Raw genomic sequence first — 17,947 nt, forward strand, 5'->3', positions numbered from 1 at the left:
TGTAGGTCTGCTCATACACATATTCACGTAGGTTCATAGTTATATATATCACAAATGATGTATTTTATAATATTGAAATGTATCTTTGAACACTAGGCTACTGTTTAACAACAGTACACAATATGTAGCACACTGCTACAAGCTATTCAAAATGCTTTTCTTAAAGTTTTTAAATAACCTTTTAAAAATAGGCTCTACAAAAAATAAAATGACAAAGAAATATGAAACTTATGACCACTGTCTCATCTGTTTCACTGTAATACTTTTATTTAACAGGTATATGTTGTGTGAAGACTTTTATTTTGATATCCGATGAGAATTCTTCTCCTTTTCTCTGGGTTTTTATTTATTTATTTGTCTATTAAAAATCAAAAGTTATTCTTCAATAAGTATGTCAGACTTTGCTGGATCACCTCCGCCATATGTAGGCTACTAAAGTTTTTCTTTTTCTTTTTTAATAATCAAATTTATTAAAATAATCGAGACAATCCAACTGGATAATGAGCTCGATAGCGTAACGTTACCCGTTACATTGGCTGTTTGGCTCTCTTCCTCGTCAACATCAACACCTGGCCTCCCTGCTGAAAAATCCAGCTAAAACCTGCTTAAGCTGGTTGGCTGGTCTTAGCTGGTTTAAGATGGAAGTAGCTGGCTTTAGTTGGTCTCCCAGCCTGGCTTAGCTGGTTTTATCTGGTCTCCCAGCTGGCATGTATGATCAAGCTGGTTTCCCAGCCTGGACAATTTGGTGGTCAGCTGGTTTTAGCTGGTCTCCCAGCCTGGCCAAGCTGATGAACATCTTACATCATATATATATATATATATATATCTCATATGTATATCATATATATATATATCATATATATATCATATATATATATATATCATATATATATCATATATATATATATATATATATATATATATATATATATATATATATATATATATATATATATCTCATATATATATATCATATATATAATAATAATAATAATAATAATTGGAACCCAGATTTTTTTTGTTTTTTGTTTTTTTGCCATTGTTATATAACGCAATTATTAGTAGCCTATTGTAACAAAACCTGGCATATAAACTGGGGTCTGACATTTTGCACATGAATGGGTCATAGACCTACACAATGAGTTTAAAATTCATGATTTAATATTAATGGTATTTTAAATGATGTTATATGTTTTAATTCTAGATGTTTATTTAAGTGCTGCGTGACTTTTAAGTGTTTTAATGCGCGTGAACATTCAAACACTGGAGCGAGCGCGTCACGCGAGAGCAGATGGAAACGGGGAAACGTCGAAACGTCATCAACTGACAAAACTCGCGTCTCTCGCTGTTGTTTTCACTGCTTTCAGGTGAGTTTAGTCAACAAATTCACACAAATAATACATACAAACGTCCCTGACACCTTTATTACGTGTAATTGACACGCTTCTGTTGAATATTTACTTTATAGAAATGGTTTTGTGTCTTCAAAAAAGTCCGTTAGCATCTCAACCGTTTTCAGAAGAGGTAAGTTAGGCCTAATTTACGTTAAGTTAAGGCTATAGACCTCTTGTTTATGAAAATTTGGGGTTTTAACCACATCTTTGTGTAGATAATTTTTTATAGTTTTATTTTGCTGGTAATTTGTAAATGGGTGATTGGAAGTAAGCTAATTTATTTAACCTAAAAGAATGCACTTTACTGTTAATCAGTGACGTCACTTTATTTCACAATACATTATCTTAAGAATTATATATATATATATATATAATTCTTTCTCTTTTCTGCATTTCACCTCTGCTCTAGCTTGTAAATGTTCTATTGTAAATCCAATGTAACATTGTTGGCTCTGTGACAAATAGCTTGTTATGTTCTAGAATAGATCATCATGCTGAAGGCCTGCTGCACCCCCGTCCAAGAAAATCTCCATGGCTATGAACCATATGACTAGTAAGCAAAACCACCTCAAACATACAGTGCACTACTGTCCAAAAGTCTGGGGTCTGTAAGATTTATGCTTTTGAAAGAAGTCTCACATTTTAAAATCATTAACCCCAGGTCAGATTGTCCTTGAGAAGCCTGTAGGCTAAATAATCAGCTAAATAATAGGCGACAAATATAATGTTATAATGGTCGTAGTTATAATAATTAATTGAACTATTATGATAACAGGATATCATGGTCATTGGTATATTTTATTTTTATTTCTCTAGGTCTGTTTTGAATTATGTTGGCCAATGAGACTGACACCATACTGTCCAACTCAGGGGTATTTATTTTGTATGTATTTTTTTACTGATAAATACTGAAATTCTTTTTACTTTTAAATGCTAAATGTGGTTCAGGCACGCAAGTTATTTTTCACAGATATATGGCCAGCTTACTCATGGCTCATACTCTTAGCCTTTAAAATGTCTGAATTTATATCCCCAATGCAATATCAGGGGGTAAAGATATCATTAGAGTTCTTAAACTTATGGCTATGCTCTTGTTATCAGATGAGACATAATCCCTATCGTTTGGCCCTGTGATTCTTCAGGACAAGACCTTGATGCCATCTACACTCTTTTTTATTGTGGTGAGTTTCACAATAGCTGCCACTATAGAATAACGTTATACTTGGTATTTTAACGTGACATGTTATAACAAGAATATCTATGGCAAGAGCTCTTTTCAGTCGCTGCTTTCTTTTCCTCGTGATCATTTTCTTTTTTTCCCCTTTGCAATCCGCTGTAAGAGTATGAAAAAGGACAACATATGCTGCACATTTGTGGTCGGTTCTCCCGAATTTCATTTACGATATATTCCTTGGAGCTTGGAGAGTATTCACTTAAACACAGTTTATGTCTTAAGTTTAAGCTTGTTGAATAATATGTCAAAAGAAATGCAATGGTCAGGATTATTGAGGGTCTTTTTCTTTGACAGCAGACACATGAGATGATGGCTGAAGTGAGTCAGTGAAGGAGAAGATCAAGATCTGGAGGAGGACATGCAGTTTACACTTCGGGAGAATGACAAAGATGAGCTCCAGGGCAGATTCAGCAATCATTATAAAGGTGAGTTCAGTGTTTCCATGCTTAAGTGACACTGTTTAATAAAGCAGGTACATTATGTGTTATTTACAGTGATGATTTTACTTGTTTTATTATTATAAGGTAATATTAAAGGTTAAAAATGACCCACGGTAATAAACCTGCACGATATTGCAAAAAAACTATTGCAATATTTCATTTTTTCTGCAATATATAATGCAATATCTCAATAAAAACTATTTCACCAAATGACTTAAATAGCTCTATTTGGAAATAATTAATCATTCTAGAATGATTGGTGTGATTTTGTAGGGGTTTGCATCTGCATAGAAAATAATAATTTGCAAGCATAGGTAAAAAAATGTAACAAAGATGTGAAATAAACTTTGCCTCATATTCCAGGTAAGTCTAATTTAGGTACAGAAATTGAGTAATCAACTGTAAAATAACACGGCATAGTCTTTACATAGCCTGACTTCACAGAGGCCTATACTGCAATATCACTACCACAGATAGGTATGAATGATAAAACAATATGTTCATGGCTTTAATGCATCACATAATATGGGTGTTTATTATGTCAGGTTGTGTGTGTCTTACACCTGTTTTATGAGGACACAGTTTTATGGGGACATCATAAGAACATGTTCCTGATGTTTAACTTGACTAGAGAATCTCAGTGTGTTGTGTTAGTTTGACAGAATCCTGGTCTATGAGGACACCGTTTTACGGGGACACATATGGAATATTAGGAGGATCGATACTGATAACCAGGGCTTGACATTAACTTTTTTGCTCACTAGCCAATGTGGCTAGTGGTTTTCCAAAGTTACTAGCCACACAGCATTTTTACAGCAAAAGTTGACTATGGCGTGCTAAAATTTAGGCTACTTGAACTAGATTTACAACCCTTTTAAATGTAAAACCACTGTACACACCCAAATCAAGACTACATAAATATATAACAATACAGGTCATTATCATTAGCTCTGATAAGGTTGTGTGTAAAGCTCCCGTTTTAAAATAAAACCATGTATTATGTATTATATGTCGCCACATAGCTCCACCGGCATACGACGTAACTCCAAGTAGAGCATCGAGTCCTCAAGCGAATAGAGCGTCTGGCGCGAGTGATTTCAATGTTAAGTCAATGTAAAGACGCGTTTACGCACGTCTGGAGGTCTTGCGGCGCGAATGAGCTCGTCACGCTCTCTGCGCATAACGGTTTAAAAGAACAACAACAATAAGCAAATGTTGAGTGCTGATCAAGAGTTATGTGCAAGCAATTTAAGGTCGTGACTCTTATATAGCAGGTTTCATTCAGTGATTGAAACAAATATCATTAACATTAATTGAAGTTTTACAGTATATAGAACCGACATTGAACGCTCTGAGCGAGCTGTGCTGTGGTAAACATGGAACTTTTCCTTGACATGAAACGGTAAATAATCAAACCAGTGTAAGCCTGCAGTGCATGAAACTGCTGTATCTAACCTACCTTATTCATGCAATATCTATTCAGTCATTACAGTAGCCTACACTTTAGTAATGTTTCTGTTTAACGTTAACGCTTCTTCCTGTTACCTGTCCCTGACCCCTCAGGCAGCGTGCCCACTCACAAAGCAGACAGCCGCGCCTCTGCTACCGCGGGCGTTTTTCCACATTCGAATATTCATTTTCACATCATCACATAGCCTTCACCATACCTAGAGATTGGCATGGAGTACTTTCCATAAGATCATCTCTCAATGCAAACCAGCTATTAGGCTAACTGAAATAAAACCATGCCAATCTCTAGGTATGGTGAAGGCTATATGATGATGTGGGGCTATTTTAATTCCAAAGGCCAAGGGAACTTTATCAGGATGCATAGTATCCTGGATCCATGAAGTAACTGGCCTTTAAAAATAAAAATCTGCCTGCCTCTATGGGAATTTAACATAGGGGTGTCCAGACTTATGCACCCTGTATTTTAAGGAAGAACATTTATTTATTTACGATACATTATTCATTCACAAAGAAAATTGGTGTCCTTAAAGGTTGGATTTTTCCCAATTTTTTTAATTAAGGCATTAAGTTCAATTTCCAAAAGATGATTTTTTATTCCTCTTTTTTTAGTCAACTTTAGCATGGGTGTCTAAACTTATGCATAGCACTGTAGTTTCTTACAGCTATATGACATTTTCTTGAATAGTTTATATTTTGCAAATATTGTACACTGGACCAAATTTTTAATAAATAAAATCATTTTTTTTATATAATATTTCTTCTTGCTTGACTTATATATGTGACCTTAAAGTAATCCAAAAGTAACCATATTACATTACTTTCATATTGTGGTAGTTGGATTATGTTACTGAATACTTTTTTTTTTTTTTAAGTAATTTGTAACTGTAACGAAATACATTTTTAAAGTAACTCTGCCAAGCCTGCCTGCTACCTATTGGTGCCAACTAATCAGTAAAACCAATATAATGGTCGACCTCTACTTTTAAATTAGCTAAAATGGTCTTATTCTGCATATTAATGTTTGTTTGTTTTTTAGGATCTAGGACATGGAGTCATGATACCCACAGACAAATGGGTATCAAAGTATGCCCAAAGATGTTGGATGAATATATTTAAATATATAATGTATGGATAATCTTATGTACTGGTAATGTGGTTTAAGAAGTACATTTTCCTAATGAATTCTCCTTCTTTTTGCAGGTCTAATCAGTCAGCCCCAGTGAAGCCACACAATGTAAAAGAATAACTGTGAATCAAATAATAAAAATGTAATATTAATGTTTTGTGTCAGATGTTTATTTCCAGCTGGGTTGAGTAAAAAAAGCAGGTCTTAATACTATAATTTTTATTTCAGGTGCAAGTTCTTCATTCTTTGCAAAACAAAACCTGAGCTGTAAGCTATTGAAAAGTTGGTGTGAAGTTTATATGAATTGTGTATAATAGTAGTTATAATTCAAATTAATTGATTAAAAATATAATTAATGTCCTAATTATTAACAGCTAAAAGCATTAAACCTACAAATCTTAGCCAATACAAAACTGTAATGGAAACCATTAAATATGTGCAATTCAAGACCAATACAAATTTGTAATGAAACCATCAGAACCAATACAAAACTGTAATGGAAACCATTAAAACCAATAAATCCTAATGGAATATGGCCCAAAACACACTACGTAATGGACTCCACTTGGTAATGGTTTTAATGGTTAACGGCTGATGGTTTGTAATGGTTTTGTAGTGGAAACCATTAGCAATTCTGTAATGGTTTCTATTGTTTTTTTCAGCAGGGCACACAGTCTGGGGACTCTGGAGAACTCAGAACAACTGCTAACATTAAGTTTAAGGTAAAAATAACTGCCATGAAATTATAGTATCTTACTCCTATGCCATAAATTGTTCATTCACTACATCACTTTACCTCTGTCTTTATCCCCTTTTATCCTCTTCTCTTCTTTTTGGTACTGTATCTATCGCAGACTATGCTCATTTATAATGTGTCATGTAAATTCGGCCTTCCGTCACAATCAGGAAACTTTCACCTCGTCTAGAACTGGCGCGAGCTGTCAGGCCCGTTTCTACGAGCTGTGTGTTAACAAAAGCAGTGTTGTCTACATTGGATGCGGAGTCGCGCACGCTACACAACAAATTACCAACAACTGATCGCGCGCGCGCTCTGTTTCTGACGCACTTCAAGCACTCTATGGGCGGGGGACGATTGGTGAGCCGGACTTTTTTTCTTTTTTTTTTTGTAGTATTTCTAATTAATGGTTTTAAAATAGTATTATATATATATATATATATTAAAAAAAAAGTAAAAAAAAAAAAAAAAAAAAAAATTCACTCGTTCACTCATTCTGGCGCCCCTATGGATGAGTGGCGCCCCTAGCATTTGCCTATACCGCCTATGCCGCGGGCCGGCCCTGCGTTTGAGTTCCACTTAATACAATCAGATTTTGATTTTAAAACTTTTTCTATTAAATATAAATAACTTTCAGTAATATTTGCGTGAAACTAATTTCATTGAAATAGTTCAAACTGTTCAGTTTGCATTCACATGTCAACATCCTCAAATTTTAAACATTGCTCAAGTCTAGTTTTCCCCACTTTGAAAACCGATACTGACCAGCCTTATGAAAAAGAAATGCGCTTAATTGTAGTGAATGTGCACTTTTGTACAAATCTTAAAAGCATTTTTTATTTGTACTAGATAATAAAATATTAATGAAATAAAAGGCCACTTATGTTTAATTAAAGAGAGTACACTTTCATTACTTTATAAAAGTGCACTTAGTAATAATGTCAATTTAAAGTTTTACATTTTTAAATCATTGTTTTAGTAATAATTTGTTGTGCTTTAAAGTAGAACTTCGATTAACATTTTAAAGTACATGTAATGGTATTTTTACATTTAAATATATTGCAACTTTATCATTACAGATGTGTAATCAGAAATGTTATGATTCAATAACAGAAATGTTATGAAATCAAATGATTTTCGATTGAATTGACATCAAATTGTAGTTAACCATAATTGCTTGACAGCTGCAAGGCGATTTTGATTCATACCATAAAGTTATTTAAAATCTTTTGAATTTGTTCAAGTTGTTATTTATCTCCTAAACAAGTTTTACTGTCCATGTGCACGTATAGATTAAAATAAGTGTTCTCTCCATAAATGACAAGAAATAATGCTTTCCTCCATTTTGTCAGCTGCTGAGCTATATACAAAAAATTAAAAGATAAATGAATAATGACTTTAAATTAAATTAAATTAAAGTAATTTCATAAATAAATTTGGAATTACAGTTTGTTTTTTATTCGCTTTGGTGCTATTTTCACAAGTACATTTTCAAAACTCTTCATGCTAATATCACAACAGATCATCAAAAGTGCACTTTTTTCAAACATTTCATCATGTTTTCAATTGTGTTAGTACAATACTCAAAATCACAAAGTATCCTTTTCACAACACAAAATAACGGTTTCAACTATAAAAATGTTTCATTCACTATCTAGCTGCTTTTCATAATGCCATTACTATCAAACTTTTGATTTGGATCTCTTCTTGTTCAGTTTAATACATTTGTTCCAACCATAGAGTTCCAACTGATCTTAATGGTTAATCAATGTATCATTTGGTACACCTATAGATTTCTATAGATATAGTTTCTGCTTTGTTTGCTATTCAGATTGATCAGAGATGCGTCAGAAGAAGGGAGACAGATGGCATAAAATATAGTACATTATGTATGCCATGTGATACTGTAAACTGATTACCATGTACATTACTGTAACTCACCCTTCATCTGTAAAGGTCAACTACAGTATACAGTCATATGGCACAGTTAAAACATTTACTGTATTGCCAGCAAATTGTTCTAGCACAAAACCTCATGGCAGTTTATACAGCTTCACAGCTTTTGATAACACCAGATACTATTACAAACATTATGGATTCAATTATGAAATGTAAGTGTATTTTCTAATGTGGCAACTGTTGCCTGTATTACTGTAATTATTTCAGCAAGGCTGAATTGAAACATGTATCTTGCATTGTTTGCTGTTTAATTAATTGATTGTTAAAAGTACTAAATTGAAAGAATATCATACTGTTGTGTCTCTGTGATTAAACCAAATGTTCTCATTACATATTACAATAATCGTGTGTTTGAAACTATGATTATGTGTACTGAAATGTGTATAACTGTAATAAATGGAAAGATTTCAGTGTGTGAAATCTGCGACATTATTGTTGCATGTGCCGTATTACACAACACTGCCCCCATCAGAAAGCAGAGGACCCCTGTGGTGGAGGAGTGCAATCTGAGGATGACCTCCAGTAGTGCACAACATGTGTTTAATAAAAGACAAGACACATATGCTTAGTGCCTTGAGAGTTTTATTTCAATTATTTTTTGGGGGAAAAAAAGTAAACAGTAAGTCATCTTTGCCACTGATAGAACTTCAAGCTTTATTTCTCCCCTTAATTATTATTATTATTATTTATTTATTTTCAGGCAAAAATACTCTATTGTGTTGAAGAATGTCACCCTGTGCCCTCAATACAATGAACTCAATACAATACAAAAGTACAACACTTTTTTGGCTTATTCTAAGCCCTGTCTGTGGAACCGGTCCTTATGTCCACTATTCAGTGCGTTTGACATGTTTAAAATGTTGCCTTTGGCTTGCTCAGTTGGGGATATTTTGGGGATATTTAATTTAATTTTATCAATCAATAAATTCCTCTTGAAACATACTTTGTTGTATTATTTTAATTTAATACTGTGAAGCTGCTTTGATACAATCTGTGTTGTGAAAAGCGCTATACAAATAAACTTGACTTGACTTGACTTGACTAACCAGCTAATTGTATCATTATTTCTGTTTGTCTTTCTTATTTTTTACCTGTTTTCTGTTTGATATTGTGACATGGAAAGAAGTGTGAAGTCAAATATCTTCTAAGTGTAATGCATGTAAACAACAACCCTGATTTCTGTGTTTTTGTGCTTCATCAGCCCTCCAGTGTTAGTAAGGGAAATGATAGTCAGGAGAGAAAGAGCAGGAAGAGTAGTTTTGACACGAAAAGCAGCTCAGGTCAGCAAATGCAGAACCTAAATGTTCACCTAAATATGGGTTTCCATTAAGGATGACTTAATTAGGGGAACCTTCTCATTATATGACATGAATGACCATAAGCAAAAATAATCCACTCTATCACACATTATATCAAAATTCAACTCAAGTTTGATTAAGGCCATGATTAGATTTTTATTCCAGGACGTGTATGTTAAAATATTTCCACACAGATGAATCCAAGTGTTCCACCAGCTGGAAGAGAAAATGGTATCAGGTGCACAAGTACTATAAGAGTACAGCCAGCAGCAGTGTGGCGGAGGACCATCAGCCCATTACTACCCAAACTGCTGCTCCAGTGTATGAAAGAAGCGCTGATGGTAAATCAATCATATTTAGAGCTCTGCGCATCAAAAACTCTACAGCATCTAATTTTGTCTAGCCATTAACGTATGTGTTCAGGGTTTGAAATTAACCTTTTCACTCACCGGCCAATTTGGCTACAACATTTTTAAGTTACTGGCCATTCAGAACTTCTACTAGCCAAAAATGAACCTTGAAATTAAGACATTTTTACATGCGTGTGTAACTGCAGGTGTTAATTTCAAACCCTGTATGTGTTAAAATATTTCCACACAGATGAATCCAAGTGTTCCACCAGCTGGAAGAGAAAATGGAATCAGGTGCACAAGTACTATAAGAGTACAGCCAGCAGCAGTGTGGCGGAGGACCATCAGCTTGTTACTGTTGATGAGGAGGAAGAGAGGCCGGAGAGAAAGAGGAGGAGGACTGATAGTGTTGAGGAGGAGTCCTCTCTGTTTTTCTTCGACCGCAGAGGCAGCCCAGGTCAGGCTGAGGAAGTGCAGGACCAAACTGATGTGCCATTATATGAGAGAGGCATTGAAGGTAAATCAAATAACCTCGTTATGAGAATAATCATAATCAAAAAATGCCCCTAACTGAAGAATCATTTAATATTCCCCGCTTTAGATCCCAATCTTCTACAGGACATTGTCTCTTCTGTGGCGAATCATGGTCATCAGGAGCCTCTGTCTATCGGACTTGATCTTCCTCCCCATGAAAATCAGCAGAACATTTTAAGCCGATATGAAATTGGCAAAATGCTCGGGAAGGGAGGATTCGGCGCCGTCTATGAAGGCACACGCTTGGAGGATGGCCTTGAGGTATCGTAATCGTAATTTTACTTATAATATTTAGCTAGCAAATTGTTTGATCTCACTCTGTCGATTTCAAGTCCACTATTTTGTGCACGTGTAACCAATTTTTTGTTGTGAACAGGTGGCGATAAAATTTGCCAGAAAGAATAGGAACACGCGACACATCAACATTGTAAGTAGACTACTTCTTTTCATAGTTTTTCATTGTAAACATAATTGTCCAAGACAGGTCTAAATCTTTATTTGAGAAAGCGGCTCCATCGAACAGTCCTAAAAATGATCTCTCCTCTAGCCTGGCCATCCCACACCCCTTCCATTAGAGGTCGGCCTTTTAATCCTGGTCAGTCAGGATGCTAAAGTTCCTCACATCATTGAGATGCTGGAATGGCAGGAGCAGATTGACCAATACATCATGGTCTTGGAACGTCCCTCGCCATGTCAAGATCTGGGGAATTATGTCCATCGCTTTGGAGGAACCCTCGCTGAGGACTTAGGGTGGCTTGTCATGAGGCAGGCAACTTATGCCGCTGACATGTGCTGTCGCCGTGGAGTTTTTCACAGAGACATTAAACTGAACAACCTGTTGATCAATTCAGAAACCCTTGAAGTCAAGCTTATTGACTTCGGGTGCGGGGATCTGATGAGAGAATCTGGTTACGACGTCTTCTGTGGTATGTATTATGCATCAAACCTGTAGTTTAGGACTTAAATTCTTGTGACGAGTTCAACTACAGTATATCCCACTGTTGTGGAAGCTTACCCTTCAGACAAAATGTCTTTCTTTCAGGCACACGAAAGTACTTCCCCCCTGAGTACAAAATGGAGGGCAGGTACCACGGGAAACCTGCTACTGTGTGGTCGCTGGGAGTGCTATTGTTCGTAATAGTGTGTGGACACTATCCAGAAACCAACGACCTGCTGGCGATCGGTCGGGGGAAATGGTTTCAACCTGGCTTGTCAGATGGTAAGATGGCATTCATCACAACAAAGAAGACCAGTTGTGATTCTAAACCATACAAAACAGAACAAACAAAAAATAAAGGGCGGGAAAAGTAACATCTTAGCCAAGTGGTTGGAATTTTCCCGGAATTTCTGACCTTACAGTTTAGAACAGTCAAATCTTGCAGATTATTACAAAGACAGCAGGTGTAAGGTTCAAGTCTCTCATCTCTCCTGCTCTCCCATTGTTCTGCACAGAATGCTGCCATCTGATTCCATCCCTCCTGCAGCAGAACCCAAGCTGTTCTCCATTCATGGTTTGCAAAGTTTCACTGACCCCCCCACACATTATCGTCTTGCAGGGCTGGCAATCCTTGGTAACACTAGTCCCAAAATGCCCTGTCAACTGTCATAAGGGTCCCAGAAGTTGCTCTTATGGCCGCTCCAGAGGTTTCCTGTGAAAGCTGTTCCTGCCACAGCTGCTCCAGAGGTTCCTGTGTTGGCCGGGACAGAGATTCCTGTCTCAGCTTCTCCATCCCTCATATGGGAACAAAATACAGAGAGAAAATGTGTATTTCATTTGTATCTTGGTTCTATTGTATTTATTTGCGCTATCGCTTGTTTATTTGACTGTTTACTTACTGTTTTAACTTTATATTAGAAAGGCTAATATTTTTTTGTTGTGATATAAAAATTGGAATCGAGAATTGTGATACTTCAAAGCATGGGATCAGGTTTTGAATGAATGACAAGCTGTGTTACAAGTGTGATCAGCTTGGATTTTTGTATTAAGAGAGTTTTGAAAATGTACAGCTAAGCGGAAAAAAAAACTGTGATACTGTGTACATTTCTATTAAACCTGTTTCATTGCACAATTTCCACCTTCTTTCTTTCCTTGTTGAACAAGACTGACTCAGAATATTGTATGTCGCATTTTGCTTAGTTTGCTAACAATAGCATGACTTGTTATGACTCAATGTACCAGTAAAGTGACACAAAAATGAAAATGTTTTGCATAATTTACAGTGCATTGAATCTGAATTAGTGTGTTTTTTAACAACCGCAAGGATCAAATATCATGATTATAACATGATTTATGACTATATCTTGACGTTACATTGCTCTTATCAGCACTATACAAACATTCGTCAAACATTTCATATTGACTCATGCTGTAGGTCTGTTTAGATATGTAATCCTGCTAAAGCATTCCTTTCATGATTTAGCACACTGAACCTACTTTCAAGTAAGCAAAGCCTGGGTTATGGATGTTGTTTGTTATACATTTTCACTAAAACCTGTAACAGTGACACAAAGCAGTAGAGACGGTCATTAATGAGAGATATGCTGATTATGCCAATGTTTGTTGGTTGAAAGCAGTTCTTTTTTAAAACACACGTTTGAGGCATCATTTGATCTGAAGCCCACAGCTGTGTTTTTAATATGATCTCTTTGTGTCCAGCCGCCTCTTATCAGACCCTTCATTTGGTGGCCATGACAACTAGGTTGAGAGACGGGATGCTGAAAGAGAGGGGGAGGTAGAGGTAAAAAGATGAAGTCTGCAAATGACAGCTACTTTTACACGCTGCCTAATATCAAAGAACATACGATAGCTTAAACATAGGCCTAATACTTAGAGGAAATGTTTGGAATGCCAAGCTATTGTGTGTGTTTAGTGTATCCTACAAAGATTGATGTATGTTTGGATGAGTGCAAAGATTTACTCTCTGTGAACCGCAGCAGATAAAATGGAAGAGGAAATGAATATGAAATATGAGTAAACACTGACAGACCCTCTGGCAACAGAGGAATGTTAAAGCATCAGTCTGACACAAGACAGCACGGAAAATCCCACAAACTAGGTTTCCTCCTCCTCCTCCATAAGGAAACAAAGTGCTTTTACATTATGACATAGCAATTCAGTGAATGTGTACGGCAGGTAGAAAGATTATAATAATCTGAGAGGTCAGTGAGGGTCTTTATGTAATGTCTATCGTGAAGTTGAGGAAAATCTAGTGAATTAAGAGTGTCAAAACCAAAAAGTCACATTGCAGAAGCCCCATGACATGAAATGGTTGCTTAGGTTGCTTAGGCCAGTTGTATTTGAGGAACAAAGTTCTGTAAAAGAAGTTTTGCTTCAGGCAAAAATAAAAGTGTTTTGCCTGTAAGTTCCTAACTGTAACCCAAATGTTTAATCTCTTAGGAGCAGTTCACAAATATTACTACTTACTATATTACTAATTGTATTACTACAAATAGACTCGCTAAAAGCAGATCCAGTTTATGGCCTTATAGCTATATGCTATAGGCTGTTGCTTTAATAGCTATTAAAAATGAATGAGATATTTTCGTTGGAGTAAGTGAACTATATTAGTATTTGGCTAATTTGTATAACAGTGGTTTCAGACACAGCACATCGCTTGTATATACGCATGTGTTCAGCACAGAAAATGTGCAAAGTCATGCTGGCATAAACAGATCTCAGTGGTCCAGTCACTCCACCACGGAACATTTACTTTTGAGTCGAGCCAGTGGATCTCACGAAGTATCGCGATACTTGAGCGTGACCTATTTAAACACCAACCACACTGACGTGGGAGTTCACACACTCATTCATTAACAGAGAGTCAGAGACAGTAGGATTGTGGAAGACAGCCGAAGGTATGAAATACTCAGTTCAAACTTTTCTTTTCTTTCTAGTGAATATGCGTTTTATGAAAAGTAATCGAACACAGAGCTGCTCTTGTTTTACCATGGACATTTCCATGTAATTTCGTAACTGCTTTTGGTGGGAGAGTTTCGTTTTCCGTAATTGCGATATTTACATTTATGATGTCTTTATATACGTTTGAATTAATAATGCATTGTGAAGTTGTTCCCATGTGAACATGTTTGTAAGGCGCCCACCTGTTGCAGTTTGATCATTGTAAACTAAAGTGATAGAAAACTACGTATAAAATTATTATAATGCTGAATTTGTAGCCTATATACATGTAAATAAGGTTACGTCAACTTTAAAATAACTTTACTATTATACTATTACGTAAGTCAGTAACTATTAGTAGGCTACATGTGCTGCAATTTGAGGAAATAGTGAAATAACGAAAGAAAATTAGCCTACTTCCTGAAGACCAACTTACATATTCTATTCTATTCTATTCTATTCTATTCTATTCTATTCTATTCTATTCTATTCTATTCTATTCTATTCCTAATAAGCAATTAATCATATAGTATTTTTCTCATTGATGTGATTGATCTTTATACTGTTCAGGTTTTTTCCTTTCTGAAATGTGGCTTTAATGTAACATAATATATACATCGTTTTTTTTTTTTTTTTTATACAAAAATAGTTCCTGTTATTTCTTATTTTACTGTTTTTCATTAAACATATTTTCTTCTCTTGAACTTAGCAGAAAATGGCAGCTGGAAAAGCACATATTGGCAAGCCTGCTCCAGACTTCACAGCCAAAGCTGTGATGCCAGATGGACAGTTTAAAGATCTCAGTTTGTCTGACTACAAAGGTATGACCTTAACATTTCAAGCAGAATGTCCTGTAATATGTGATACATAAAGAATATTTAACTGTATAAATAAAAAAAATAAAAAAAATAAAAAACTCTGCAAGGAAGCATTACCAGGAAACTCAAGGGTGTGACTTTGGATCACACAAATATTTTATTAGAGATAGCACACATTGTGTGAGTGTCATTGTGCACTTGTGACAAATGCTTTATTGCTCTTGTTTCCAGGAAAGTATGTTGTATTATTCTTCTATCCATTGGATTTCACCTTTGTTTGCCCCACTGAGATCATCGCCTTCAGTGATGCGGTCGAGGAGTTCGGGAAAATCAACTGTGAGGTCATTGGTGCCTCTGTTGATTCCCACTTCTGTCATCTTGCCTGGTGAGTGAAAAAGATGAAGAAAAAAGGTCAAACTTTAAAGGGGCCATATCATACTTTTTAAATATTTTTTCCCTAATGTCAATGCTGCTAAAGTTTTTTTTGCCACAAAAACCACCCTCTCTCAGACTCTTAAAAAGGTCTGTTTTATGCTGTCGTGCCTTAAAGAAACACACCCATTGCATGTGAAATGAACATTTGCGTGTGGACACAATCGTTTCTCATGGGAACGCAATACTTTTGTGAGAAACTGCAAAAGCATTAAAATATATATTTTTTCCCATCACCATGTCCCTTTAGGGGCCCCGTAATTCTCTTCTCCGATGACGTGTTTACTGGCGCGAGGGCGGGACAACCTGTCACTCACATGACATCACAGCAATAGCAAACCACAACCACTAAACCTAACCCCTCCAATTTTCTCCTCATGGAGAAAATCAAGTTCCGCCCTACATTTTCTTTTTTTCCTTGTTCGAGAAGCCATTTCACTCACAATAGGGAAGAAAAGACTATCGCAACTTCTGTTTCATGCCGACTTGTTACAGTATATGATAATTGATGGTTTCAGTTTTAGTTAACAATAATAACCCTGTCTCACAATGGCATAAAATGTGTCCCACTCTACTCTTTGTTGTGAAAGTTACTCTTTGCCTAAAAACCACCTTGTCTTTAGATGTTTTAAAGTGCTATTCTATTGTACAGAGTTGACAGACTTATTCAATATTCATGAACTTACCAATGAATGACAATGTTTTTACCACAACAGGATAAACACACCTCGGAAACAAGGTGGTTTAGGACATATGAAGGTCCCTCTGGTGGCAGATTCCCTCCGCTCCATATCTCAAGACTATGGTGTACTAAAGGAAGATGAGGGTATTGCATACAGGTATGGAGGGATTACCTATATATATATATATATATAGAGAGAGAGAGAGAGAGAGAGAGAGAGAGAGAGAGAGAGAGAGAGAGAGAGAGAGAGAGAGAGAGAGAGAGAGAGAGAGAGAGAGAGAGAGAGAGAGAGAGAGAGAGAGAGAGAGAGAGAGAGAGAGAGAGAGAGAGAGAGAAAAGAGTACCATACACACTACCATTCAGTATTTTTTGAAAGAAATGAATACTTGAATTCAGCAAGGATGCATTAAATTAATCAAAAGTGACTGAAAAGACAGTTATAATGTTACAAAAGATTTCTATTTTAAATTAATGCTGTTCTTTCTATTCATCAGTGATAAAAAACAAATAATTAAGCAGAACAACTGTTTTCAACATTTATAATAATAAATGTTTCTTGAGCATCAAATCATATTAGAATGATTTCTGAAGGATCATGTGACACTGAAGACTGGCATAATGATGCTGAAAATTCAGCTCACAGGAATAAATTATGTTTTGAAATATATATTTAAATAGAAAACAGTTATTTTGAAGTGTGATAATATTCCACAGTGTTGCTGTTTCAAATAAATGCAGTCTTGGTGAGCATTAGAGACCTAAAAAAACATTTTAGAAATCTTACACACTCTTGAACAGTATTGTATCTTTGTACTACTTAGTGATGGATTTTGGCACACAATATTAGAAGAAAACAATTCAGATCTCCTGCTGTATATTGTTATTAACTTCTTCTTTTTTTTTACTTAGAGGTCTTTTCATCATTGATGACAAAGGCATCCTGAGGCAGATAACCATCAATGACCTGCCAGTGGGCCGCTCTATTGATGAAACCCTTCGCTTGGTGCAGGCCTTTCAGTTTACTGACAAACATGGAGAAGGTATATATTCTCTTGCCTTTGGACTGAAAGTTCTTCTTGATTTTACATACTATTCTTTTTATACAATACAGTGTAAAATGGGTTTCCATTTAAAAAAAAAAATATCTGTAATATTTAATATAAATTTGCCTTTTTGTTGTCACTTTTATCCTAGTTTGCCCAGCCGGATGGAAGCCCGGAAAAGACACAATCAAGCCCGACGTCCAGCAGAGCAAAGACTACTTCTCCAAACAGCACTAAAAAACACACTAGACTGTGCAGCATTGTGTAAGAGTGGTAATAATAATATTTATAGTGATATTGTGGGAAGTTATAGGACCAAAGTGTGTCATTCTCAAAACTACCCGAAATATACTGTAACATTTGAGCTAGTATGTATAATGTGTCTTTTTGTTGTGAAAAGAGATTGTATTGTAAACAAATTTTTCCATTTCAAACAATAAACCATTTTTAACTATAAACAGTTTTTTATTTAAATTACGGTTATTTTCTTGTATACTTTAATGAACTCAGAAGGCTAAATAAATATGTAGCAA

The 17,947-nt window shown here is 35.6% G+C and overlaps 2 protein-coding genes and 1 long non-coding RNA gene across 10 annotated transcripts; all 3 read left to right on the plus strand.

Moving 5' to 3' along the window:
- Positions 1-1,087: 1,087 nt before the first annotated feature.
- Positions 1,088-5,816, plus strand: LOC309500543. 7 transcript variants are annotated; one of them, XR_014206624.1, is made up of 7 exons: positions 1,088-1,367; positions 1,469-1,524; positions 1,875-1,947; positions 2,211-2,277; positions 2,496-2,575; positions 2,923-3,053; positions 5,575-5,816. It is a non-coding gene; the product is annotated as an uncharacterized lncRNA (long non-coding RNA). The 7 variants fall into 7 exon arrangements; XR_014206625.1 differs by having other exon boundaries at positions 2,211-2,266; XR_014206626.1 differs by having other exon boundaries at positions 2,211-2,266; positions 2,926-3,053.
- Positions 5,817-10,234: 4,418 nt separating this feature from the next.
- LOC309500530 (serine/threonine-protein kinase pim-1-like) lies at positions 10,235-12,196 on the plus strand (the record flags this gene model as incomplete). The annotated part of the gene is made up of 6 exons (XM_082172140.1): positions 10,235-10,524; positions 10,609-10,802; positions 10,918-10,968; positions 11,089-11,467; positions 11,584-11,760; positions 11,994-12,196. The coding sequence occupies exons 2-6, from the start codon at positions 10,740-10,742 to the stop codon at positions 12,194-12,196; spliced, it is 873 nt and encodes a 290-aa protein (XP_082028266.1). The 5' UTR covers positions 10,235-10,524; positions 10,609-10,739.
- Positions 12,197-14,248: 2,052 nt separating this feature from the next.
- prdx1 (peroxiredoxin 1) lies at positions 14,249-17,872 on the plus strand. Of its 2 annotated transcripts, none has more exons than XM_082173849.1 (6): positions 14,249-14,396; positions 15,149-15,260; positions 15,489-15,642; positions 16,406-16,528; positions 17,281-17,411; positions 17,566-17,872. In XM_082173849.1, exons 2-6 carry the CDS (start codon positions 15,155-15,157, stop codon positions 17,649-17,651), a joined length of 600 nt encoding a protein of 199 aa, XP_082029975.1. In that variant the 5' UTR covers positions 14,249-14,396; positions 15,149-15,154; the 3' UTR covers positions 17,652-17,872. The 2 variants fall into 2 exon arrangements, with proteins under 2 accessions (XP_082029975.1, XP_082029976.1); XM_082173850.1 differs by having other exon boundaries at positions 14,268-14,396; positions 15,152-15,260.
- Positions 17,873-17,947: the final 75 nt, after the last annotated feature.

This window comes from Leuciscus leuciscus, assembly GCF_965113295.1.
Source record: "Leuciscus leuciscus genome assembly, chromosome: 6".
In the NCBI taxonomy this organism is placed as follows: Eukaryota; Metazoa; Chordata; class Actinopteri; order Cypriniformes; family Leuciscidae; genus Leuciscus; species Leuciscus leuciscus.